The sequence below is a fragment of the Anomaloglossus baeobatrachus genome, chromosome 5, assembly GCF_048569485.1.
Source record: "Anomaloglossus baeobatrachus isolate aAnoBae1 chromosome 5, aAnoBae1.hap1, whole genome shotgun sequence".
Lineage (NCBI taxonomy): Eukaryota > Metazoa > Chordata > Amphibia > Anura > Aromobatidae > Anomaloglossus > Anomaloglossus baeobatrachus.
The window spans coordinates 460,854,341-460,866,753 of record NC_134357.1 but is presented as its reverse complement, the minus strand read 5'-3'; the positions used below and the strand labels follow the sequence as shown (position 1 = coordinate 460,866,753).

The window sequence follows — 12,413 nt, the reverse complement described above, 5'->3', positions numbered from 1 at the left end:
CCGATTGTAGCGATGCTGAGCGCGATAGTCCCCGCCCCCGTCGCACATGCGATATCTTGTGATAGCAGCCGTAGCGAACATTATCGCTACGGCAGCTTCACACGCACCTACCTGCCCTGCGACGTCGCTCTGGCCGGCGACCCGCCTCCTTCCTAAGGGGGCGGGTCGTGCGGCGTCACAGCAACGTCACACGGCAGGCGGCCAATAGAAGCGGAGGGGCAGAGATGAGTGGGACGTAAACATCCCCCCACCCCCTTCCTTCCTCATTGCAGGCGGGACGCAGGTAAGGAGATGTTCCTCGCTCCTGCGGCTTCATACACAGCGATGTGTGCTGCCGCAGGAACGAGGAACAACATCGTACCTATCGCTGCAGCGAAATTATGGAAGTGACCGACACTACACAGATCACCGATTTACGACGCTTTTGCGATCGTTTATCAGTGCTTCTTGGCTTTACACGTTGCGACGTTGTTACCAGCGCCGGATGTGTGTCACTTTCGATTTGACCCCGACGTGATCGCAGTAGCCATGTCGCAACGTGCGAAGTACCCCTTACTGTCTGGGTCCGCCCATCACTACTGAAGACCTACCTCTTCCGACAAGCCTACAACCTGCTGTAACCCTCAGTCCACTATAGTGCCTCATGAACAGCTAGCTCTACTCTCACCTACTGTACCCTCATCTGGCCCCTGTAGACTGATCCCTCGCCAGCAGGGTCCTTTTTCCTCCTGTACCAGTCTGTGCCTTGTATTGTTCATGATTATTGTACTTGTATTTATTATGTATAACCCCTTTTCACATGTAAAGCAGCATTTAATAAATTGCACTATAATAATAAATAATGTTTCATAACACAGACATTGCAATAGTTACCTGCAGTCCTATGTAACACCACAGATAACTCACTGATAACTCTCTTGAGTACAGCTAGTGTAGTTGATAATATGTGCACTCCCATATAACACAACAGATAACACAGTGATAGTAGTAAAGAACTGTACTAGATTAGTAAATGTTATCTGAAGTCCTATGTAACACAACAGATCACATAGTAATATCTCTATAAGTACAGATAATGCAGTAGTTATCAGCAGTCCTATGTAATACAACAGATGACTTTAATACCTCCTTAACTACAGATAATGTAATAGATGTCACCCACAGTCCCATGTAACACCACAGAAAACACAATAACTCTCTGAGTACGGATAATGTGGTAGATGTTACCTGCAGTCCTATGTAACACCACAGTGACATAATAATTCCACAAGTACAGATAACGTGGTATATGTCACCTGCAGTCCTAAGTAACAGCTGACAGAGCTCAGTGATAACTCTCTGAGTACTCTCTGAGTAATGTAATCAATGTCACCTGCAGTCCTATGTAACACCACATATAACACAGTTATAACTTTGAGTACAGCTAATGTAGCAGATCATGTCAAATGCAGTCCTATGTAACACCACAGTGATGATAACTCTGAGTACAGATAATGTAGTAGATATTCCTTGCAGTCAGGGGGGACACAGACAGAATAGTCTCCTGTGCAAGCACAGTTATGGGCCCTTTGCAGTCAATCATAATGCACACTTCCACCTGGTTTGGAGGACCCCATCCCTCTTGGGTCGGCTGCATAGGTTGACCCAGTGATATGTCAGCCCCTGCTTTGGTGCTATGTAACACCAAAGATAACAGCTATAACTATCAGTACGGATAATGTAGTAGATGTCACTTGCAGTCCTATGTAACACCACAGAATACACAGTGATAACTCTGAGTACAGCTAATGTTGTAGATGTCACCTGCAGTCCTATGTAACACCACAGAATACACAGTGATAACTCTCTGAGTACAGATAATGTAGTAGATGTCACCTGCAGTCCTATGTAACACCACAGATAACACAGTGATAACTCTCTGTGTACACGTAATGAAATATATGTCACCTGCAGTCCTATGTAACACCACAGATAACACAGCAATAACTATGAGTAGTAGATGTCACTTATGTAACACCACAGATAACAAAGTGATAAATCTCTTAGTACATATAATGTGGTAGATGTCACCTGCAGTCCTATGTAACACCACAAAATACACAGTGATAACTCTCTGAGTACAGATAATGTGGTGGATGTCACCTGCAGTCCTATGTAACATCACATATAACATAGTGACTCTGAGTACAGCTAATGTGGTAGATGTCACCTGCAGTCCTATGTAACACCACAGAATACACAGTGATAACTCTCTGAGTACAGATAATGTAGTAGATGTCACCTGCAGTCCTATGTAACACCACAGATAACACAGTGATAACTCTCTGTGTACACGTAATGAAATATATGTCACCTGCAGTCCTATGTAACACCACAGATAACACAGCAATACCTATGAGTAGTAGATGTCACCTATGTAACACCACAGATAACAAAGTGATAAATCTCTTAGTACATATAATGTGGTAGATGTCACCTGCAGTCCTATGTAACACCACAAAATACACAGTGATAACTCTCTGAGTACAGATAATGTGGTGGATGTCACCTGCAGTCCTATGTAACATCACATATAACATAGTGACTCTGAGTACAGATAATGTGGTAGAGGTCACCTGCAGTCCTATGTAACACCACAGATAACACAGTGATAACTCTCTGAGTACAGATAATGTTGTAGATGTCACCTGCAGTCCTATGTAACACCACATATAACATAGTGACTCTGAGTACAGATAATGTGGTAGATGTCACCTGCAGTCCTATGTAACACCACATATAAAACAGTGATAATTCTCTAAGTACAGATAATATGGTAGATGTCACCTGCAGTCCTATGTAACACCACATATAACACAATGATAACTCTCTGAGTACAGATAATGTAGCAGATGTTGTGTGCAGACCTATGTAACACCACAGATAAAATGCTGTGCTAACCATTAAAAATGCCAAATGACAAACTCCGCATCTCTATATTTACCTATCTTCCCTCTGCTACATATGTAATTTTACTTATTAAACAATTATGGTTCACACACTTGCACTAAACGCCTCCAGTCTGGTGAATGCATTCTCCTTTAGACTGCAAGCCTTTAGGACCAGTTATCTTTTCACAGGGCAGCCCCTTAATCTGGGCTTCTGCCATATGCTGATGCTGAGCTGGTTTTCAGACGCAGAACCCCCATTCCTTACCAGGGTCTTGAAGAAGCTCATGACTGGGTGCAGCTCCGCAGGTGGAGTGTTCTGTGTGTCTTCGGATGCACTCTGCTCCTCTGCACTTGCCGCCTGGTCGTAATCCTCTACGCTCTGCGGGGAGAGACAGATCCTGTTTATTCAGCTCAGCGCAGCCCTATTCCTTATTTGCCTCATTCCTCTCTCACAATCCTAATTCCTGTCATTCTTGATCCCACATGGGCCGAACAATCGTCCATTGTCTGCGCATTGTTATTGGCCATAATATATTCACAATTTACCAATGGCTCGAGTAACATTCTGTCCTGCTGAACAGAGCCGGCCACAGACATGGAGCAGTGCGCGCGGCCACCCAAACAAATCCCCTTTTCTTTTGGCCAGTTCACCAGTTGGAAGATGGGACACGTGTCCAGGTTATTGGCTCAGACTTCCTCAATGGACGATTATCCACCGGCTACAAAATGCCTCCCTTCTCTCATTGCGCTCATCCCTGAGTAGAGTAGAATATACAGCGAAACGTCTTTGAGACGACCACCTGGAATTGCTCAGAAAACTTTGTAAATACAGCAAAGTATAGCTACATCTTATGCTTTCCAGTTTATACGAGGCCTTTGAGACAGGCGACTCTTTCGGATAGTGCCCGATGTGGAAAAAATACAAAATTCTGCAAAGCAAGAGTAATTATTAGTTTAGTTTTATCAATTAACAAAATGCAAAGTGAATAGAGGAGGTGAAATCCTTCATAATAGTGTAGGGGAGTGCAGCCCCTAGTAAGGATGTTGCTTCACTGTGACTTTCAGATTGTGTTGTACTGTGGCTTTAAGAGACTGTCTCACTAGCAGAGTATAATGGTATGGCCCAGATCTCCCCTGCTGCTGGTAGCTGATTTGGTCTGATCGGAGAGAAGTTGAGAGAGAAGCAGGAAGTGGGACAGTGGTGATTTCAGGATGTGCAGAGGGATGGATACATAGGAGAATCGGCATCCGGCCTGCCAGAGCTCCTTGCCTGATAGAATCATAGAATCATAGAATATTAAGGACACTTTACGCACAGAGATAAATCTTTGGCAGATCTGTGGTTGCAGTGAAATCATGGACATATTGTTCCATTTGGACACAGCCAAAAACCTGCCACTGATTGTCCACAATTTCACTGCAACCACAGATCTGCCGCAGATTTATCTGTGTGTGTAAAGTGGCCTTTAGCATTGGAATGGACCTCCTGGGTCATCTAGTCTAACCCCCTTCTCAAAGCAGGATACACTAAATCACCCCAGACAGATGTCCGTCCAACCTCTTTTTAAAGACTTCCATTGAAGGAGAACTCACAACCTCTCATGGTAGCCTGTTCCACTCATTAATCACCCTCACTGTCAAAAAGTTTTTTCTAATATCTAATCTGTGTCTCCTCCCCATCAGTTTCATCCCATTGCTTCTAGTCTTTCCTTGTGAAAATGAGAATATAACTGATCCCTTTACAGTGTGACAGCCTTTAAGATATTTGTAGACAGCTATTAAGTCTCCTCTCAGTCTTCTCTTTTGCAAGCTAAACAATCCTAACTCCTGTAACCGTTTTTCATAGGACATGGTTTGCAGACCAGTCACCATTCTGGTCATCTTCTCTGAACTTGCTCCAGTTTGTTGATGTCTTTTTTAAAATGTGGTGCCTAGAACTGGACACAGTATTCCAGATGAGGTCTGACCAAAGAGGAGTAAAGGGGGATAATGACTTCTCGTGATCTAGACTGTATGCTTCTGTTAATGCAGCCTAGAATGGTGTTTGCCTTTTTTGCTGCTGCGTCACACTGTTGACTCATGTTCAGTCTGTGATCTATTAGTATACCTAAGTCTTTTTCACACATGCTTTTGGATAGCTCTATTCCTCACATGCTGTATATGCTCTTTTCATTATTCTTGCCAAGATGTATGACTTTGCATTTCTCCCTGTTAAAAACCATTGTATTAGTTACTGCCCATTGTTCCAGCTTGTTTAGATCTTGTTGAATCCTCTCTCTCTCTTCTCTAGTATTAGCTATTCCTCCTTTGTGTCATCAGCAAATTTAATCAGTTTACCCTTAATACCTTCATCTAAATCATTGATAAAAATGTTGAACAACATAGGGCCCAGGATGATGAGCCCAGCTGTCCAGCAAATTTGGAAAAGAAGTCCATCATCGCCCTCCTGGAGTGGTGTGCACCACCGTACCGACAAGCCTCAGAGCGGACTGGTCCTGCGGGCAGATCTGTGAGTGGGGGCGGTGAGGGAACCAGTATAGGCATCCATAGTTAGAGTGCGGTATCCGCATGGTTCCTTTAGAGTAAACCAGTCAAGTTAGTGGCTAGAGTAGGATTGGTTAATGTTCTATATGTGCGTTGTATTGCTATTTGAACTTGTATTGCTTACTGTACTAGTTGTGGCGACCTGGGCCGTCCGCCTCAGTTACAGTATACACTGTTGTATCTGGAGTTGTCTCTTTTACCGTTTATTCCTTTATGCCCCTATCCTGCCGCTGCTCTACAGCTTATGTTTGTTACCCTGATAAATAAACTTTCTTCTTGGTTTATCCATTAAGTCTCTCTGATACCGTGACTTGCTCTGCAAAGCGGCGACCCTTGGTCCATTGCCTCAATAGCATCAAACCATTGTTTTTTCTTGGTACAGTGTACACAGTTTTTGAAGGAGCTCAGGGGAAAGGTTGTTCCAAACATCTTGGAGAAATAACCACAGATCCATGCATGTTGCTTGTGCAAATCCTTCTGTCTCTTCATGTAATCACTTCCAGGACTCCTTGTTCCCAGGGGCGTAACAACCATGGTCGCAGAGATTGCCATTGCGACCGGGCTCGGGGGTGCAGGGGGCCCGCCTGCCCAAGTTTCTGATTCAGATGGATGTGTGTTCGAGGGCACGCATCCAGCTGAAATACATCACAGCACAGAGACTTGTCGGGTTCCTGCACTGCGATGTTCCGGCCACCGATTAAGGCATGAACATTCATTGCTCCCAGCGTGCACAATCCTGGGCATGGGAAGCAGAAAATATGCTGACAGCTGCTGGTGCTATAAGTGGCTGTGCATGATAATGGTGTCATGCGCTGTGCCACTTACATACTGGTAAGTTGCCAGAATGCCAGCGTCGCAGGAGGACGCCAGGGGAGCCCATGGTAGGTGAGTACAATTGTTTATTATTACTATTTTTTTTTTACTGTATACCAGGTTGAGGGGGCTATATTGTATGATGGGGGCTATATACCAGGATGAGGGGGCTATATATCATGATCGGGGCTATATATCAGGATGAGGGGGGAAAATATACCAGGATGTAGGGCTATATACCAGTATGGGAGGCTATATAGCATGATGTGAGCTATATACCAGAATGAGGGGGGCTATATAACAGGATGGAGAGCTATATATCAGGATGAAGAGCTATATACCAGGATGAGGGAGCTATATACCAGGATGGAGCGTTATGTACCAGGTTCAGGGGGCCCAGGTTCAAACTCTGCATCGGGACCCATCATACTCTAGTTACACTACTGCTTGTTCCTATATGTTGAATATAGTTCATATTGACATTGGCTGTATGTTTGGAGTTGTTGTCCCGCTGCAGAATGAACTGGCATCAATCAGACATCTCCCTTATGGTATTACATGATGAATTAGTATCTGTCTGTATTCCTCAGCATAGATGACACATTACACGGGAGCAAATCCCCAACTCCATTTGGTGAAATGCAGCCCCAAACTCACAGGAGCCTCCACCATGCCTCACTGTTCCTACAGCCACTCATTATTATGCCGCTCTCAAACATTTTGCTTCCCATTTCCTATGTTTTTGTGCAAAGCTGAGTCAACTGGCTTGTTTCCATTTAGAAGGTGTCTTTTGGACATAATTCGTCCAAGAAAACTACGTTTAGTCAGACTCCATTAAATGGGTGTTACTGGGTCCCACTGGTTGATGTCAGTCTTGAGCTGATGGCACTGCTGGACATCTGATTGTGAAGAGAACTAAGCATGGTGTGTCTTTCATACTCTTCGTTGTTGCCCATTTCTTTGTGTCCTAAATGCAGAGAAATACTTGTAGATACTTATCCACCATGTAATACCATCAGGGAGGAGTCTGATTGGTTGTAAATTTATTTGGCAGCAGAACGACCCCAAACATCAAACCGATGTCAATAACAAAAACTATCTACAGCGTTAATAGAAGAGGAGGTTTGTATCTTTTTAATTCATAACAATAAACTTTTAAAACTTAAAAGCTATATTACTTTACAGCCTTTTTATGACAACTATTGATATAAACAGTTGGTGAAATACGGTAAGTATTGAAAACTTCAACAATTTTTTAAGCAAATATATTTTTAAAAGGAGCTATTGACATGAATTTCTCACCAGATGTCAGTAACAACCCATCCAGTCCACACAGGTGAAGAAATCAAACCATAGATGTCCATAAATTAAATTATGTGTAAGGCCTTGCTCCCACTTGGGTATAAATACACTGAGTGCAATGTGATAAAAAAATCGCATTGCACTAGCATCAGTTATAATCAATGATGCAGTGTTAGTATGCCGTTATCTGGCTGAGGACAAAAAATTGCAGCATGTGGGGTGTAGCCATATCGGACAAGACTCGCCAATGCAAGTCTATGGCTGCGACAGAAAAATCGAATATCATACGGACCATCTGTATGCCATTCAATTTTTATGCACACATCTCAAAGGAAAAAAAACAATATAAAGATATAAGATAGATGATAGAAAAATATTACATAGATCAATATCATGCAAATATATAATTTTCACAACCCCACTACATACCCTTAGTGACTTTTATGTGGTATTTATTCTACAGCTGTTTAGGCTTATTTAACTTAAAATCAATAAATTAATGGGAAAATCTAGTGGGGTTCCCCCTATTCTATGACACCAGCCAAGGTAAAGCAAACAGGGGGGCTGACATTATCAGGCCTGGATGGTCCTTCTCAGCCTAAAAATATCATGCCGCAGCCATCACAAAAGTGATGCATCCATTAGATACCCCAATCTAGCACTTTGCCTCTCTTCTTAACGCCTGGCAAGACCTGGCGACCGTGAAGAGCAGTAACGTTACCGACGTCACCACTCTCTCAGTCGCCAGATCTTGCGCAGAGTGAGCCAGGAAACCTATGGTGTTTGAGAAGGAGGATCCACAGACTTTGATCGACTATATCTGTCACGGTCATCTCTATTATTGGAGACTAGTAGTGACGGATTCAGGGTTGGATCCCTCATTTCCATCTGGTACTCAACATTTAAACGTGGCATTATGAGTTAATGTCAGTTTTGGTGGCCAGCAATCCTAGCTGAGTGTTTTAGCTGCAGCTACTTTGTAGCCACGCCCATTAAGGTTTAAGTAGAGGTGTTACCCAGCATTCCTTGCTGAAGATACAAATCCATTTGTTCTCTGGCCTCCTTGGTTGAAGGTCCTGTGAAGGCTTGTTCCTGAAGTCGGACTAGGATGGTAGGGACAGCTACAAGTGAGGATAGGAGGTCTCCCTTTTATCCCTCTCACTAGAGCTATTTTACCATTGTTATTGTGTCCCTGGTGTTCCCACCTACTTGTATTGTTTATTGTATATTTCGTCGTGCGCCAGACATCCGTAGGCCTGAACACATGTGACACACTTGTCATACCTGGCAGCGTTACAGAATCGGGAAAGATCGCGTGAGGTGCTGGACTATGTCAAACCTGCATGGGAACTTTCCTTTCTAATAAATTGGTGAATGAGGGACAGTCTTGTTTTTATTTCTCTCTTTTTACATTTTTCAGGTTTCCATTTGTGGACTATGTCAGATTCCTTGGACTATATCGGAGCTGCATGGGCGTCACGGGGGCTCAGTTGTTAGAACTGCAGTCTTGCAGCGCTGGGATCCTGGATTCAAATCCCACCAAGGACACCATCTGCAAGGAGTTCGTATGTTCTCCCCGTGTTTGCGTGGGTTTCCTCCGGGTTCTCCGGTTTCCTCCCACACTCCAAAAGACATAAAGACATACAGTTAGGGAATTTAGATTGTGAGCCCCAATGGGGACAGTGTTCCTGATGTATGTACAGCACTGCGGAATATGTTAGGCCTATATAAAAATAAAGATTTATTTATTTATTATTTTAACAAATAAATTGGTGAACCATGGAGTGTTTTTTTTAAATAAAGTATTTCTGTTTTTTTCTTTTTTACTTACTGCGTTAGCAATGGGAGTGACTGATAGACACCTCTCCATTTCTATCACCAGGGCTTGATGGCAGCTGACATTACACAGTTGACATCAACCAGAAATACCATTACCCCGATTGCCACCGCACCAGGACAATCAGGAAAACCAAGGTGAAGAACCAGAATTGGAGCATTAATGGATGCACCACTTTTGAGGCAGCTGTGGACTAATATTAATAGGCTGGGAATAGCCCAATAACCATGGACCTTCCCAGCCTGATATCATTAGCCTGCAGCTGTCTGCTTTATCTCTGCAGGTTTCATAAAATATGGATAACCTCACATTGTTTTTTTCCATTTATTTATTTTTAAACTAATCCCTTCACGACCTTGGACATACTGGTTACATCCTGCTTGTCGGGGACTTAGATGTACCCAGTATGTGCTGGCAATAGTGCTGACACAGGAGCTGTGCCTGCGTGATTGACGCTGGGGACTTGGCTTACATGATAGGTGAGCCCCAGCTCTCACAGCCAGGGACAGTCCCTGTGTTGTCCTTGACTGTTTAACCCCCTAAATGCTGCAATCAATCTTGATTGCAGCATTTACGGGGCTGGAAGAGAGAGTTTTCCCTTCCCACAATGTCATTGCAAGCTTCTGATCGTTGCCATGGTGAGTGGGTCACTGAGCTACAGAAAGCCTCTGGGATCATGCCAGGAGCATGATCGCAGAGACTTATGCAAGTGTTGCATTGACAGATACAATATAATGTATTGCCTTGTTGGTGCATTGCAATACATTATACCTGCGATCAGGGAAATAAAAGGTAATGTCCCATATAGGTAAAGTAAAAAATTGTAAAAATATTTTTTGGAAAAATAAAAAAAATATACCAATAAATATGTATATTTATGTATAAAAAAAGACCCACATTTGGTATCGTTACGTCCGTAAAAACCCGATGTATAAAACTGTCACATTACGTACCCCATCAGTGAACACCGTAAAAAAAACCCATAAAGCAAAAACTGTCTTTTCATCATACAGCTGACAAAACGTGGAATAGAACACAATCAAAATATCACATGTAAATAAAAATGGTATTACTGAAAATGTCATCTTGTCATGCTAAAAAAACAAGCTGCCATACAGCTCCAACAACGAAAAAATAAAAATGCTCTAGCTCTCAGCTCACCAAACATCTAGATAAATTTATTGAGTATAGTTTCCAAAAAGGGGTCACTTGTGGGGGGTTTCTAGTGTTTAGGCACCTCAAGGACTCTGCACAGCCTTAATCATGATCATGATTAAGGGCTCAATGCCTGAAACGCGTAGATAAGATGCAAGTTGCACTATACCTACATGAAGTTTTTGTCAAATGTGGAACAATTAACTCTCTGCCACCTCTTAGGCCTCTTTCACACGTTCGTGAAAATCACGCACGTTTTTCATGGACGTGTCAAAGGTGCATATTGCCCTGCATGAGCCGTGTTTATGGCACATGTGTGTTCTCCGTGTGTTATCCATGATAACACACAGAGAACGGGAACTTTCTGCTCACCTGTCCCTGGCGTCGCTGTCCGTGGTGCTGATCTTCGGTCTCCGGTCCTGCCGACTCCCCGCTGCTGCAGCTTCCGTCCGCAGTGAAGTGAATATGCAATGAGCATAATGAGCGGCGGTCGGAAGCAAGTGACAGCAGCGGCAGAGACAGGAGGGCAGGAGAAGGTGAGTAAAGTTTTTTGTTTTTTTCTCAGACACGTGTGTTTTCTCCGGCGCATGTCACACGGAACACCTCCGTGTGGTTTGTTTGCGTTCCGTGTGACACCCATGATGCCGGAGAAAAATGGACATTTTGACGTGTGGAGCACACGGACACACGTATGCTCCACACGTACACACAGTCCATGGCAGAATACGCACGTGAGCGCAGACCCATTGATTTTAATGGGTCTACATATGCCCGTGTCTCCGGTACGTGAGGAAAAGGACCAAACACGTTCCGGAGACAAGGAAAGAGGCCTTAGAAGTAGATCTGTGGGAACAGGTAAAAGACCCTTTCATTTGAGAGGGCTATTTTGGAGCACTTGGGTTGGCTTATCACCATTTTAAAAAATGGTGACTCAAATATTAGGAGCTGCGGATTCTGCAAGATTAATTTCTCACAATGTAACACTGAAGCCAATAAGTTCATGTATCCTCAGAGCTAACGGCAAAGCAGCTAAATGACGAATCTAGCCTTGGATGTGAATAGTGGGCAGAACGATTCCCAGTTAAGATATAAATAGATTTAAAATTTGCAGGAAAAGATGATGAGCTGTAATAAATGCATCTAGCCATAGAGCTGGAGGTTACAGAGGTTGTCTCATCTTGTTAAATGGTAAAAATTGCAAAGTGCTTGTAAAACCAAGAAACTTTACAATTTATTTATTAAAAATCCTCTTTATTCTCTAGAAGAGAGGGATTTTCAATTACATTCTTTACAGCTCATGGCCTAGGTTGCCGGCCACCTCTGCAGTCAGAAGTGTCAGGTCTCCTAGGCAAGGAGCGCAGCGCTTACAAACTCTTATCCAGGATCAGCAAATGCGCCCAGGGTCAGTGCTGATCCAGGATCTTATGTTTGGACAAGCGGACTGAACTGTTAATCTTCAGAAGCGCATCGCCTCCCTAACACTTCCCAGCAAGCAGGAAGGCAAGGATCAATGCCCACCTGGAGACAAAAGATAAGGAAAAAATCCAGCAATCCAACTAAAAAGGTTGAAATTTATTCCAAAACGTTAAACCCCATGTGACTAGGAACATAGAGTAAAACATTCATGAAGTAGATGATGCGTTTCGGATCAATACTATCCTCAAAATGATTAAGGATCATATCGATCTGAAACGCGTCATCTAAGTCATGACTTTCTTACTCCATGTTCCTGCTCTGCAAAACCAGGCCGCAGCCGATATTAAAGGGTATACATCAAAATAGACCATAGAGATGAAAAAACCCAATTTAAATTCAGCTTTTAATATTATCAT

The 12,413-nt window shown here is 43.2% G+C and overlaps 1 protein-coding gene across 6 annotated transcripts in view; it reads right to left on the bottom strand.

Moving 5' to 3' along the window:
* Nucleotides 1-12,413, bottom strand: part of BCAS1 (brain enriched myelin associated protein 1) — a 194,543-nt gene that overhangs the window by 105,132 nt on the left and 76,998 nt on the right. For all 6 annotated transcript variants that reach the window (XM_075350581.1, XM_075350582.1, XM_075350586.1 and 3 more), the window contains exon 5: nt 3,196-3,309. In XM_075350581.1, coding sequence (XP_075206696.1) covers nt 3,196-3,309 — 114 coding nt within the window. The remainder of the gene's footprint in view (nt 1-3,195; nt 3,310-12,413) is intronic.